The sequence below is a fragment of the Hakea prostrata genome, chromosome 1 (assembly GCF_041222555.1).
Source record: "Hakea prostrata isolate BN-2017 chromosome 1, UWA_Hpros_2, whole genome shotgun sequence".
Classification (NCBI taxonomy): domain Eukaryota; kingdom Viridiplantae; phylum Streptophyta; class Magnoliopsida; order Proteales; family Proteaceae; genus Hakea; species Hakea prostrata.
In genome coordinates this window covers 74,457,539-74,470,395 of record NC_142600.1, presented here as the reverse complement: position 1 = coordinate 74,470,395, position 12,857 = coordinate 74,457,539, and the positions used below count along the sequence as shown (strand labels likewise).

General features: G+C 38.9%; 1 protein-coding gene across 2 annotated transcripts in view; it reads right to left on the bottom strand.

Annotated features, from left to right (window-relative positions):
• The window catches only part of LOC149030021 (transcription factor jumonji (jmjC) domain-containing protein), a 130,127-nt gene that overhangs the window by 63,017 nt on the left and 54,253 nt on the right, over positions 1 to 12,857 (bottom strand). For both annotated transcript variants that reach the window (XM_089142343.1, XM_089142344.1), the window contains exon 12: positions 12,478 to 12,573. In XM_089142343.1, the coding sequence (XP_088998469.1) occupies positions 12,478 to 12,573 (96 nt within the window). The remainder of the gene's footprint in view (positions 1 to 12,477; positions 12,574 to 12,857) is intronic.

Here is a 12,857-nt window from a genome sequence, read left to right as displayed (position 1 = left end):
AATCCTTTCATCTTTTAAAGCCCTGAACATGCAATCACATTCTCAGTAGTGAATTAATCAATATATAAATGTTAAAAAGCAGAGTGCTCTTTCATCAAAACAAAAGCAACCCCCCCCCCCCCCAAACAAAAAAAAAAAGTGTGCTCTGTGAGGATTCCTCTGAATGAGTAATCATCTCTCCCAGATGATCTGACATTAGCTACTGAAAAAAGGAATTATATGTCTTCAGTAGAATAGTTGATCCTAAAATTGAGACTCATTTCATGGAGTGAAGGCTAAGCATGCACTATGGCAACCTTAGTTGCTAGTTCATAACTTAGAAACAGAATATCCTGCAAAAAGGAGGGTAAGGCTCTCTACTTTACCGCTCCTGGGACCCAGATCCTGAAGTAGCAGGATACTTGTTCACTGTGATGCTTTCTCCTGTAGCAAACTAAATGGGCTCAACCGCTCAAGCACATGGATCCTCACTTTCCAATCAGCTCCGTTTAAGGTCATACTTGATACCAGAAAAAACCATGCATGGTCTTTCTTCCTCACCATTTCTCCCAGGGTCATTTAAGTATGGCCCTGGCTCCAATTTTTTTTGGGTGAATAAATAATTATATACCAAACCTCAAAAAGAAAGGAAGGGTGGGTAGAACAGAATACACAAAGAGGAAGAGATGCTCCAACTAAGATACCCTGACAAGTAGGCTAAGAAAGGAGCTGTACAAGCCTCAGCTAACAACATTGTCCCTGTTCCTTTCGGTTTTCTACAGTCAGTCTAGGGGAAAACAAGTCTGGTGCTACATCAAAGGGGATGACTTTCCAAATCAAGTCAATAAAGAGAGATCTGGATGTCCATCAACAGAGACTCTGCTCCATCCGAATGTGAGAGATAGCAGCCTAGAACACAAGCTGACAAACACATGACAAAAATAACTGCCTAAAAAAGCGGGACTCAACGAAATCCATCCCTATCTAAAGGAAGACAATGGAGGACAGAGTAGAGAAGAAAGAATGAAAGAGAAGACAAAAGGAGGGAGGGTGGAAGTGAGAAGAAGAAAGGTGATGCACGTGCATGTTCAAGGCTTCATCTTAATTAATTGTGTTCTAGGCAAACACGTGAGAAAAATAACTGCCTAAGAAAGCGGGACTCAACGAAATCCAATCCCTATCTAAGGGAAGACAATGGAGGACAGAGTAGAGAAGAAAGAACGAAAGAGAAGACAAAAGGAGGTGGAAGTGAGAAGAAGAAAGATGATGCACGTGCATGTACAAGGCTTCATCTTAATTAATCTTTCCATTCCATATCCAATAAATAATGATTGCATGAGTATTTAAAGAAAAATTAAGAGACTTCTAACACAAGTAACTAATCCTAGAATAGCACTAGGGAATGCTGAAATACAATAACAAGAAATCTCAAACAAATGAACCTATAGTAAATGAATTTCTCAAACAAATGAACCTATAGTAAATGAATTTTCTACAGAATTCAAAATTAAATTGGACCCAATTCATCTTGATCTGTGTCCAACAGATTTGGGACAGTCCAAGACTCTGCTGCTTCAATTCCCAAATGTTCAGAAGGAAAACTCGTAGAATTGAAGACTTAAAAATCCTGAGTAGAGGCTACAACAGTTCTGTTTGTGCAATTCAAAGTCTGAAGAAATCCAAAATACGAAGCTTTGGGCTCATCATCATATGGAAGAATGAACTCATAATGAGGAATAATTTTCACTACCCTGGATTTTGTAGATATCTGATATTCTGATCCACAATTTTCTTCTCCTCCATTGCATCTATCGGTTGTTCTGGTTAAGGATGCATCATTGGTGTTGCTTATTTTTTCCTAGAAAACACGTCTTTCAATAGCATGGAGATTAACAGTCTTTGTTGCACGTTCTTAAACTGTTAACCCTTTTTTCATGGGCAGCTTTGAACAAATTGTAATTAATCTTGAGAATCTTTAATGGTTCTTCAATTTGTGAAACAATCGGTGACAATCTTAAGTCAAATTTCTGATCTTAGGTGGAACAGACATGTCAAGATATGCTCCATGAAAAGTAAATAGCTGGGGCATGTGAAAAGGATGTAAGGTGCAGAGATTTCTATCACAATCAATGATTCCTTTTAGTGCATACAACCATTTGCAACCCAATTCAATAGTGCCATGATGAGAATCAAACACTACACAACATGCACCATCATAGTAAGAAACTCAATTCAATGAAGACATAATCCTCAAAATGAATAATAATCTCATTGTTCTTTGATAATACGTCCACTACAGATGGTGAGATAAAATTGTTATCTTGCCCTTCATCAATAAACAACATAACAAAGCTTTCCATAGGGCAATCAAACTCTAAACTTAAATGAAAAAAAGATCCATCGTTATGGACCCAAACAACTAAAAAGAACTTCAATCAAGGAGTTAATGGCAAATCTAAAATAGACAGAAACATACAAACTGATATGGCAGAATTGTAATTATTGGGCGGCAAACAAGACAGAAGGGGAAAAAAACATGGTAACATTTTGGTGAGAAGATGTAAGATGGGAACGAGATCAATGAAAAAGAGAAGGACATAAATAAGAGATCTGGGAAAATTCAGCAAAAGAAAATAAATTAATAAGAACAAGTATAATGTTAGAAAGGATGGTCAATTCTGAAAATCTGTGATATAAGGGATACTAGGAATGGAGCAAAAATTTGTAAAGCTAACACATGCAGACATGTAATCAAGAGAGGGAGAGAACTTATGGTCAGACTGTATTGATTTGAAGGAGAATAGCAACTAGTGGAGACTTCGATTTTTCTGTTTGTGAATAACCAAAGGGAAAAACTGCAAGGAATCTAGGAGTACAAGTTGAATATTGGTGACAAAGTGGAAAACCAGGCATTTTAAGATTCTCTGCCCCCATGGTCTGTCTGTTCTTCTTGACTCTTCTTCTTTTTTCTTTTTTCTTTTTCCTTTTTTTCCTTGATCTCTATTTCCTTATCCCTGGTTGTCTATCTCTTGCACGATTTCTTTTTTGTACTTCTGTTCAAGTCTACTTCAGGAATTCTTTCTTGCTTCTCGGATCCAGGTTAGCATTTCTCTGCTTCTCTTTTTCTGTTTATAAGAAGAGAGAGAAGAGAAGGGGAAAAGGAGAAGAAGATGCGATGCACAAGCAAACACCAAAGCTTTAGCTTATTTCATCTTTCTGTTCCATATCCAATAAAAAAAATTTAAAATGGAGACTTCTGACCCAAGTAACCCTAATCCTTAATTAAAACTAAATGAGATCCTAAAATAAAATAACAAGATAAACCAAATAACTAAAACTAAAAGAATTAAAATTCCTGCCGAATCCAAAATTTAATTGGACCCAGTTCATCTCGATCTGCATTCCCAAACAGATTTGGGTTGGTCCAAGTCTCTGCTGCTGCATCAAAAGGAGTTTTTCTACCCCATGACCAAATAAAAGGCTAAGGCTTTTTTCCATATGGTGAGATAGAAGGGACAAGAGAACAAAATGTGGTTGGTGTCCTCCCCACTGTACCAAAATAAAATGCAGTAAGGGGGAATGCAAATATGTTGCTTAGGAAGGAACAATTAACCACGCAAGAAGAGTGTAAGGATTCTCCAACCTATGAGCTGCAACACGAAGGAAAGGAGATATGATGTTTCAGAAAATTCAAAGCAGAGGAAATACTACAATCCTTTTGAAGGAAAGGAACCAAGCAACCTTGTCCAACCAAGGGGAACAAAAGTGGCAGCGGCAAGAGAGATGCCCACACATGGGTGAGACACTTCAGCAGGGGGTTGGGGAGGATGAAAGCCAAAAGAGATGATTGAGGAAAGCATGGCATATTTAGGAAGGCAGGAGATGTATACAGAGCTGGCTCCTAAATTGTTGTATAAGACTACTCCATGGGGGTGCCAGAGGATAAGACATCAAACCAAAGGGAAATGGTAATTCCATCAGCAATCATTAAGGATCTAGCACAGTGGTAAATGGATGGAGAAGGATTTTCCTTCAAACCCAAAAATGGCCGGCTTGGAAGGAGCCCGTCTGCATCAAATCAGGATTCAGATCTGGAGAGGTGAGAATGAACCCAGTTGACCCAAATGGAATCATGATTGGAGAAGAATTTCTAGAAACCAGCAATACTGAAATCACGGATCCTTCCAATGCCAAGAACACCTTCAGGTTTCAGAAGGCAGGTAGCATTCTAATAAATCCAGTGAAGGAATTTGGATGACTCTGTGATCTGCCAAAGATAAGAGTGAAAGTGAGACGCCATAGCAAAGACGGTAGACTACATTGCCGAAGATGCTACACTAGTAAATGCAAGGATGGAGAAACAGATTTTATCAGCTAAAGTCTACCAATGAAGGAAAGAAGTTTGCCCTTCCAAAATTGGAGCCTCTTGTGAATAAGATCAAACATGGGGGTGCAATGGAGTTTGTTATGCCTGGCAACTTTCTGCCAGAGTAAAAATTGTTTTTGATATCAACAAATATCTCAATCTGAGAACTTCAAACAAAACTTTCAAGAACGAATGGATTCTCATTGAGTTCCTTTATGAAATTAAAGTGCTTTAATTAAGGTGTGGAAGAGTCTCCCACCTAACGGGTTTCTGCAAAAACTATGACTCCGAGGAGTCATCCTTCATCAACAATGTTGTTCAGTTCAAATTCTTTGAAGGCTTAACAACTGAACTGCTCCCCTTTGTTATCCCACAAATCTTTTCCACCTGCAATCTACGAAGTGTGCTCCCCTTCCAACGATCAAAAATTTACAACAGGAAACCGAGGATGAAGATGCTGGTACGTCGGATGTTCAAGTGGTCCCGGAATTTGCTAATGCTGAAGAATGTAATATGGATCAAAATGGTGAAGGCTCTACAAATAATGGACCCCATGGCTGCCAGCAACAACAGTGGAAGAAACATAGATGAATAGGAAGAGATCCAGAAAGCAGGGAATGAGGAGATGTAAGGTCAAAAAAATAAAGCAGGAAATGAAAAAGTGATGAACTCAGGGATTGTTATCCCAACAAGAAGAAGAACGGCCAGCGAGAAGGGTAAGAAAGTGGTTATAGATGTTTCTGAAAAGTGAGTTTCAGTCTCAAAGCTCTGATGGAAAGGCAGTCTAAACTGGAGGAATTGCTGAAGCAACAAGAAATGGAGGCCCAGAAAGAAAAAAATGATGGATGGGGACGAAAATTCAGTCAATGACCCCAAGGATGCAGTACTTCTGAAGCTGCTGGAACGAATTGAGGCAGTAGAGAAGAATGCTCTGAAACCACCAGCGGCAGACGGTACTGACCGTGTCTCGGCCAATGCACCAACTGGTGACCGTGGGGTGCCCGACGTGGGTGGTATGGGTCAATACTGAAACCACTAATAACAGTAAGGAGAATTGCTGATATCAACCTTGCCCAAAACCCTTTTGCTTCCTTGTGCCACAACCTAGACTCAACTCTTTTGGCTTGTCATGAACCGATTAAGGTGTTCTATCAGTTTAATGATGAGATGGAAGCCTGCCACCAAATCTTTGACCAACTCCACAACCTCACCAGCCTCAACTTCAACCTGAGCAATTTCAGCAATGTTGGAAGCAGTCAACCAAACCATGCAAACTTCACCACTGCACAGCAGGCACCCCTCAACTAGGCAGAGATGGCAAATCCAGCTCTTACTGCCCCCAGATATTCCCATAACACCGCTACTCTGAGTTTTTTGACTTCTGTATTGTCTTCTTTATCTCTTTGTTAGGTATAATTTATTGTTGGGTCAATAATATACCCTTCATGTCAAAATCCCGTAACCGCTTCTCAGCTTAGGCTAGCTATTGTTCTGTTGGTGTTGTGGTCCATGTTGCATGCTAAGTTTCGTTGCTTTACTGTGTATTTCTATTGGCACACTGCTTCTTCTCTTTAAAATATTAATGTGTTGCTTCCTTGGTTCTTGTGCATGTTATTCTCTTTTATCTTGTGGTTAGCATCAAGTGTTTTTACTTCCTTGCCCTCTGTTGCGAAACATTGTACTTTTTCCAATTCGATCTCTTTGTCTCTTCCTCGTCTCTGTTTGGAAGGGAAACGGATCATCTTACTTGGAAATCCTGTACTTCCACAATGAAGCTTCTTGCTTGGAATGTTAAGAGGAATGAATGGAAATTTTACCCTCCTTTGTATTTCAAAACTCCTATTGAAAATTGAAATACAAACCAGCTTTAGTATTCCCCTGCAAAACCAAGTGTACAAATCATGCTGAGATGTTAAATACTAAGGCAAAATTTTTTAGGGGTTACTGCTTTATTGAAAGCCAAGGTTCAAAAGGGCTGAAAGGAGGAATCTGGGCCCTAAAGGCATTAGACTCCGATTCTCGGATCCTAAAATTGGATGTATCCTTCATTGCTATCAACTGCTCGCACCAAGGGAAGAATTGGGTCATCATTTTCATCTACGCCCCCACCATCATATGCTTCTAGAAGAGTGTTTTGGGAGGAACTTCATTCTTTTATCTTATCTCTTATGTTACCCTTTGCGATTATAGGGGACTTTAATAAGGTTATGTCACAAGAAGAAAAGATGGGAGGCCTTTTCAAACCATCACCTGCCCTTCTTCTTTTGCATCAATCATCCATGACTCCGAATTGCAAGAAATCCACCCACCAGGACCACCCTTTACCTGGTCAAACAAACACAAGCCCCCAACCCTGGTCAAGGAAAAGCTAGATCGTACATTAGCCTCCCCATCCTGGATAGCCCTTTTCCCTAGAGCCTGTCTAAAGAAATTGCCTCCAACAGGATCCAATCACAATCCTGTCCTTCTCCTCTTTGAAACCTCCAAACCACAAGGGCGAAAACTGTTCCACTTTCAAAATGCCTGGCAATTCCACCCACAATATGCATCTGCCGTTAAACAAGCACGGGTATGTGAAGGTAATGTATCCCTTAACAGTAAACTTGCCAACATGTCAAGGTTCATAAATCATTAAAATCAGTCAACTTCGGAAACATTGATAACCTTTTTCCACAACATTACCAAAGATGAGCTTCTTGAAAATTCCCCGAACCCTGACCGTGACCTCATTGAACTCAAAAAACAGTCATTGGAATGGACTCTCTTGGCTGAGGAACAATTGTGGTTTCAGAAATCCCATACCACCTATATTTCGAACTGAGACCGAAAACACTTGATACTACCACCTCTCTCCTAAAACCCACAACCTCAAGAGGAGAACTGACTGCATTGAATACAAGGGGAGCTTGGTAACCTCCCCCTTTGAATTACCTCAGCCTTCTCTAAATTTATGTAGAATCTTTAAACCCCATCACAACCCCTCGACCCCTCTTTCATTGAGTGTCTCTTCCCACAGTTATCCAATGAAGTAAATTAGTGGGCCTCTCCAATCTCCCTTCCCTAAAGGAAATCAAAAGGAACTATCTTCTCTCTAGGACCCCACAAAGCCCCTAGAATGAATCGTTTCAATGACTTCTTCTACCCAAAGCACTGGGATCTGGTCAACCAGGATCTATACGATTTTGTCAAATCCTTCTTTTTGAGGCAATCCCTCTCATAATTTTCTGTGCTTTATCCCAAAAAAGGACCAGGCCAAGACTATCTCTGGTTTCAACCCTATTAGCCAGTGCAATGTCAGTTATAAAATAGTGGCAAAGATCATGGCATAGAGATTAAAACCCCTCTTGATTAACTTCATCTCTCCGTGCCAAGTAGCTTTTGTGGCAAAAAGGCAAATCTATGATAATATCCTCGTAGCTCAAGAAATTTTTCATTTTATGAAAAAACTAAAGGTAAGACGGGGTATGTGTCCTTAAAGTCGGACATGTCAAAAGCTTATGATAGGGAAGAATGGGGGGTGTTAATCAATCTCTTTGAATTTATGGGCTTTGATCATATTTGGTGCAAGCTAAATGAAGCTTTGATCTCATCGGCTTCCTTCTCAATAAAGCTTAATGACAATCCCTTCTTTTGGTTCGCTAGGTATTGAGGTCTTAGACAACGATGTCCTCTCAGCTCGTAACTCTTCTTGATCATTATGGAAATCTTGTCAAGACCTTTGAATGAGTACCAATATATGGATGTAAGATAATCCCGTTTGGATTTAGGGTTTTGCCTTGAAAAGTGACAAGAGCAAAAGTGCATCCCCATCATTGAAACGCTTTTTTAAATGTGCTTTATTAAGATCTGCTTTGTCCTTTCAGTTAAAGAGAGGGGGGGGGAAAAGAGTTCAAAAGTTTTTTCAAAAAACATAATACTTGCACAAAGGAAAATGGTTATTTGGGAAAATGTAGAACTTAGAAAAGTTTGAAAGTTTTTCCGAAAAACGCAATACTTGCAAAAAGGAAGAAAGGTTATTTGGGAAAACGCAGAACTTGAAGAAGTTCAAAGGTTTTTTTCAAAAACCGTAAATCCTACTTGCCTTGAAAGAAGTGAATAAAGTATTTTTTTGGGGGGGTAAATTGTTTAAACTATTATACCATACACATATCACATCACAATTTGTATGGCAAAATAGTTTAAACAATTTACCCCCAAAAAATACTTAATTCACATCTTTCAAGGTGATAGGACCCTCTCAAGCTTGTCCTGAATCCTACCAAAACCTTACTGACAGCAATGGATATTATCATTCATGGCAACAGATTCAATACAGACAGCAACAAAATATAACCCTGTTCATTTATCCTTTACTTCTAACAGACAAACAGGAGATAACACCAGAAAGCTATGAATTCAAATTGACATATCAGCAGGATAATATTGAAGTAACAATCGATTTCATTAAGCAACTCTGATATGGATATAGATGCTGAATACAGACTATGATTCTAATAACTGATAAAGACTACTGAAATTAAACAAACCAAATCAAAACTCAGATAAACAAAAGCAACACCATGGCTAGGCCATTCCCCAGAGGTTTCCCTCTCCTCAAGCACTTGCTTGCCTCTTTCCTCTCCTCACCTCAGCAAGCTCCTGCCCCCTTAAATCTTAATCCTGCTCTCTCAAACAAACTTCCACTGTCCCCCAATCTTTCACTGCCACCTGGCAGCTCCTCAGTCAGCTTTCAGTTATGGGTGCTGCCCAATAGAATCATGCCACTTGTTCCCTGCTGGTAGGTCTGCCTCCCTGCTCTTTGCTGCTGCTGATCCCCTGCTTCTCTTCTTATTCTTCCTTTGGTAGCCGTGGGATATTAGGGGCTTATCACAAGGCAAGTAGGATTTTACGTTTTTCGAAAAAACTTTTGAACTTCTCCAAGTTCTACGTTTTCCCAAATAACCTTTCTTCCTTCGTGCAAGTATTATGCTTTTCGAAAAACTTTTAAACTTTTTTTTCCTTCAACACAAAGGACAAAACAGATCATAATAAAGCAGATTTAAAAAAGCGTTTGAATAATGGAGATGCACTTTTGCTCTTGACACTTTTCAAGGCAAAACCCTAAATCCAAACATGATTATCTTACATCCATATATAGGTTCTATTAATCTATTTCAAGGAATCAAGGTGGTGAGAAGAGCACCGGAGATCTCTCCTTTTCTTTGGCCAATGACACCTTTCTCTTTTGTTGGGAGGGAAAAAATGATGTTCTAGCTCTTAAAGCAATCATAGAGCTGTTCTCGGATACTACAAGACAAGAAATCAACTTTGAAAAAAGTGGAGCTTTCTACAATAGAAATGTGAGACAGCAAGACAGATTTTGTCAACCATACGTGTCTCAGAAATGAAAAAGATGCAGTGAACCTAGGTACAAATCTGTTCCATGGAAGAGCTAAAACTAAAACATTACAGTTCATTCTGGACAAGATGAAAAGAAACATGGCTTCATGGAAAGTATCGAACATATACCATGCAGGAAGAGGAGTACTAATAACTCCAATCCCTTTATCAAATGCAGTGCGTCAGATACCCATCCACACTGTGTAAGAAGATTGATGGAAATCCAACCAAAAAGAAACAACTCACACTCATTTCCTGAGACCAATGCTGCATGCCAAAGGAGAACAGGGGACTGGGTTTCAAAAAAATGGAGGATATCAATTCGGCACTCCTTATGAAACATGGCGTTTACTGAACAATCTGGATGGCCATTGGGCTCGGATACTGAAAGCAAAATACTTCCCCACATCCAAGTCAAACAAAGAAAAGGATTTTGGACATGAAATAGCATTTGCAGTATCCTTCCAACTCTAGAGAAAATGGTCCTACAAAAGGTAGGGAATGGTTTGGATACATCCTTCTGGTTTGATCCATGGAGAAGGCCACCAGGTAACAAGTTATTGGAATTTGGAACCACCTAATTTTGAACTATGGCCAAGATCAGCAACTTTTTGCACAAGTGGCAAACTCTGCTTTTATCCATAAAAGGGAATTACTCTCTAACCAAAACCTTTCTTCATATCTTTCCGCTCTAATTTCAATCTGTCTAATGAAGTTGATTCCTAGCTATCCCTTATATCAAGCAACGGCAAATTCCCTACCAAGCTGGTGGGGGCATTGCTTAAATTAAGGATAGCTACTCAACCTAATACCTTCACCACAAGATGGAAGTATTTTTGGGATCTACCACTACACCCTAAACTTAAAACATTATTTTGGCATCTCTTGAATGCAGGATTACTAGTCAAGGTGATACTCTCACAATGGACATCCACATTGCCTGTATGTGACCTTTGTGGCGATTGTGCGGAGTCCATTTGGCACACTTTTTTTTCTTGTCAATGGACCAAGAGGAAATGGGAGGCAGGCCCCCCTAGGCCTTCGAACAGAAGGCTTCACCCATCAATCTATCCTCCACCTATGCACCTCTTTCATTTCCAATCTTCTGTTAGAACAAACCACAAAGCAGTGGTGTGTGTCAATCTTTATAATAGTTTGCTACTATGTATGGTGGGTAAAGAACAATAAAATGTTTAATAAACAAACACCCAACCCCATAAGAGTATTAAACAACATATCCAAATGGATTATTTATCTCAAATTAAGGCCAACTACATGGTCAAACTCAACAGATGTTGAAAAAAGGAAAAGGGAAGTATCACATACACCCACTTGCATATGTCAAAATAGAAATATGGGTAATTTGTTTCACTCACCTATGTTAATGTGTGCAGGGGTACACAACTCATCTTTAGGCAGCACAAGACGGAGTGTGGGACTCGGCTGGAAGGGATGGATCCAATATGTCAACTACGGACGATTAGGGAATGCAGATATCAGAGATGCACTACTGTTTGGGCTCCATGCCGGGATAGATCAAGCCCGACTTTCAAATATCTAGATAAAAGAAATTTGGTGCAATCAGGAAGACAACCTTGATCTAATTTTGCACGCAAAACAGGACACATGGCCACTAACATTTGTCTGGCCACTAACATTTGTCCCGTTTCTGCTAGACTTTAAATTATGTAGTAAGAACATTAACATTACCTCATTCCGTTCACCCACACTACGATTGGTTTACTCAAGAAGCTTTTAAATCATCCATCAGAGAACAAGTCAGCCGGAATAGCCCGGATTCTGCTAATCTATGTATCTGTCCATCTAATTAATATAAGTATTCAACCTTTTTTCATCAAAAAAAAAAAAAAAGAAGATAAATAAAATACTTAGATTCAAGAAAGACCCAGGCTAGAAGGTTGAATGCCTTCTAATCAAAAATCAATTTTTAAAACTGGAGGGTTTATTTTTTGTTCCCTCTTGCAATTTGATTATTTTCAACTATTTTTATTGGATTCAAATAAAGCATATTTGCTTATTTATTGAATAATATTTTAAGCAAATGGAATCCAAAACATTTACTTAAATGATATTAGACATAATAAGTGCTTGTAGGTGTCTGACATAATTTTCAGCCAATGTCCAAAGAACAATATATGCCACCAAACTTCAGTCACAAACAACTAACAATTTGAGCTGATTTTCCAGAGAAAATAGATCATGCATTGTTTGCAAAAATGTCAAAAATAGATCCAAAGCAAAAAAAAAAAAAAGGGGAAAAAAAGGGATAAAACAACAGGATTTAGGCCTTAAAACCACCATCTCCAGAGGGTTGGGAACAGACCCCTGGTTGCGACCATATCTCAACTTCTGGCTGGTCAAAACCCAGGATCTTGAACCTCAATCATCAGTACATACAAAGGAAGTAAAGCCAAGGGGGAGAGGAAGAGAATGAGGAAATTTGCAATTCTTAAATTCCAACAAATATCTAGAATTCTACTACAGCTGATAGAGTCATAGATCACCAAGCTATTTTTCCTGTCTAAAAGAACAAGTGATCACTAACATAGTTATATGCACTCTATCAACCAACAAAAAAAAAAACTAAAACGCAATACTCATCCTCTCCTCGATATAGAAATATAAGGAAGTGCACAAAAAATTTTAAATCTAAGATGATAATGATATGAAATTGGAAATTTAACAATTCATGAATAGTTCACCATCGCCCAAAATGAGACAGCAATATATACCTTTACTGAAGAGATCTCATCTGCCAACTTGACACTTTTTTCTAGATGAATTGGCATCACACTTGCCCTGGAGTATAACAGTTCCAATTCAGCAAGCTGCACAAAGTTTGAGAATATACCCAGGGAAAGATGTCAATCGGAATTAAATTACTTTTAGAAACATGAAATTCGGCATCAACAGAGACAGGAAGGGGACATATGAAGGAGAAAGTAACAAGGAAACCCAAAATAAAAATCTGCTAGTCCTGCACAAGTATTAAAAAGAAAGTGAAAGTATTTAATTTATGGAGAGAATTCATCACAATGATTAGCAACAAGTCATCCATCTGACAACACTAGTACTAGACAACTTCCATACTACCATAAATGTATCAGATACA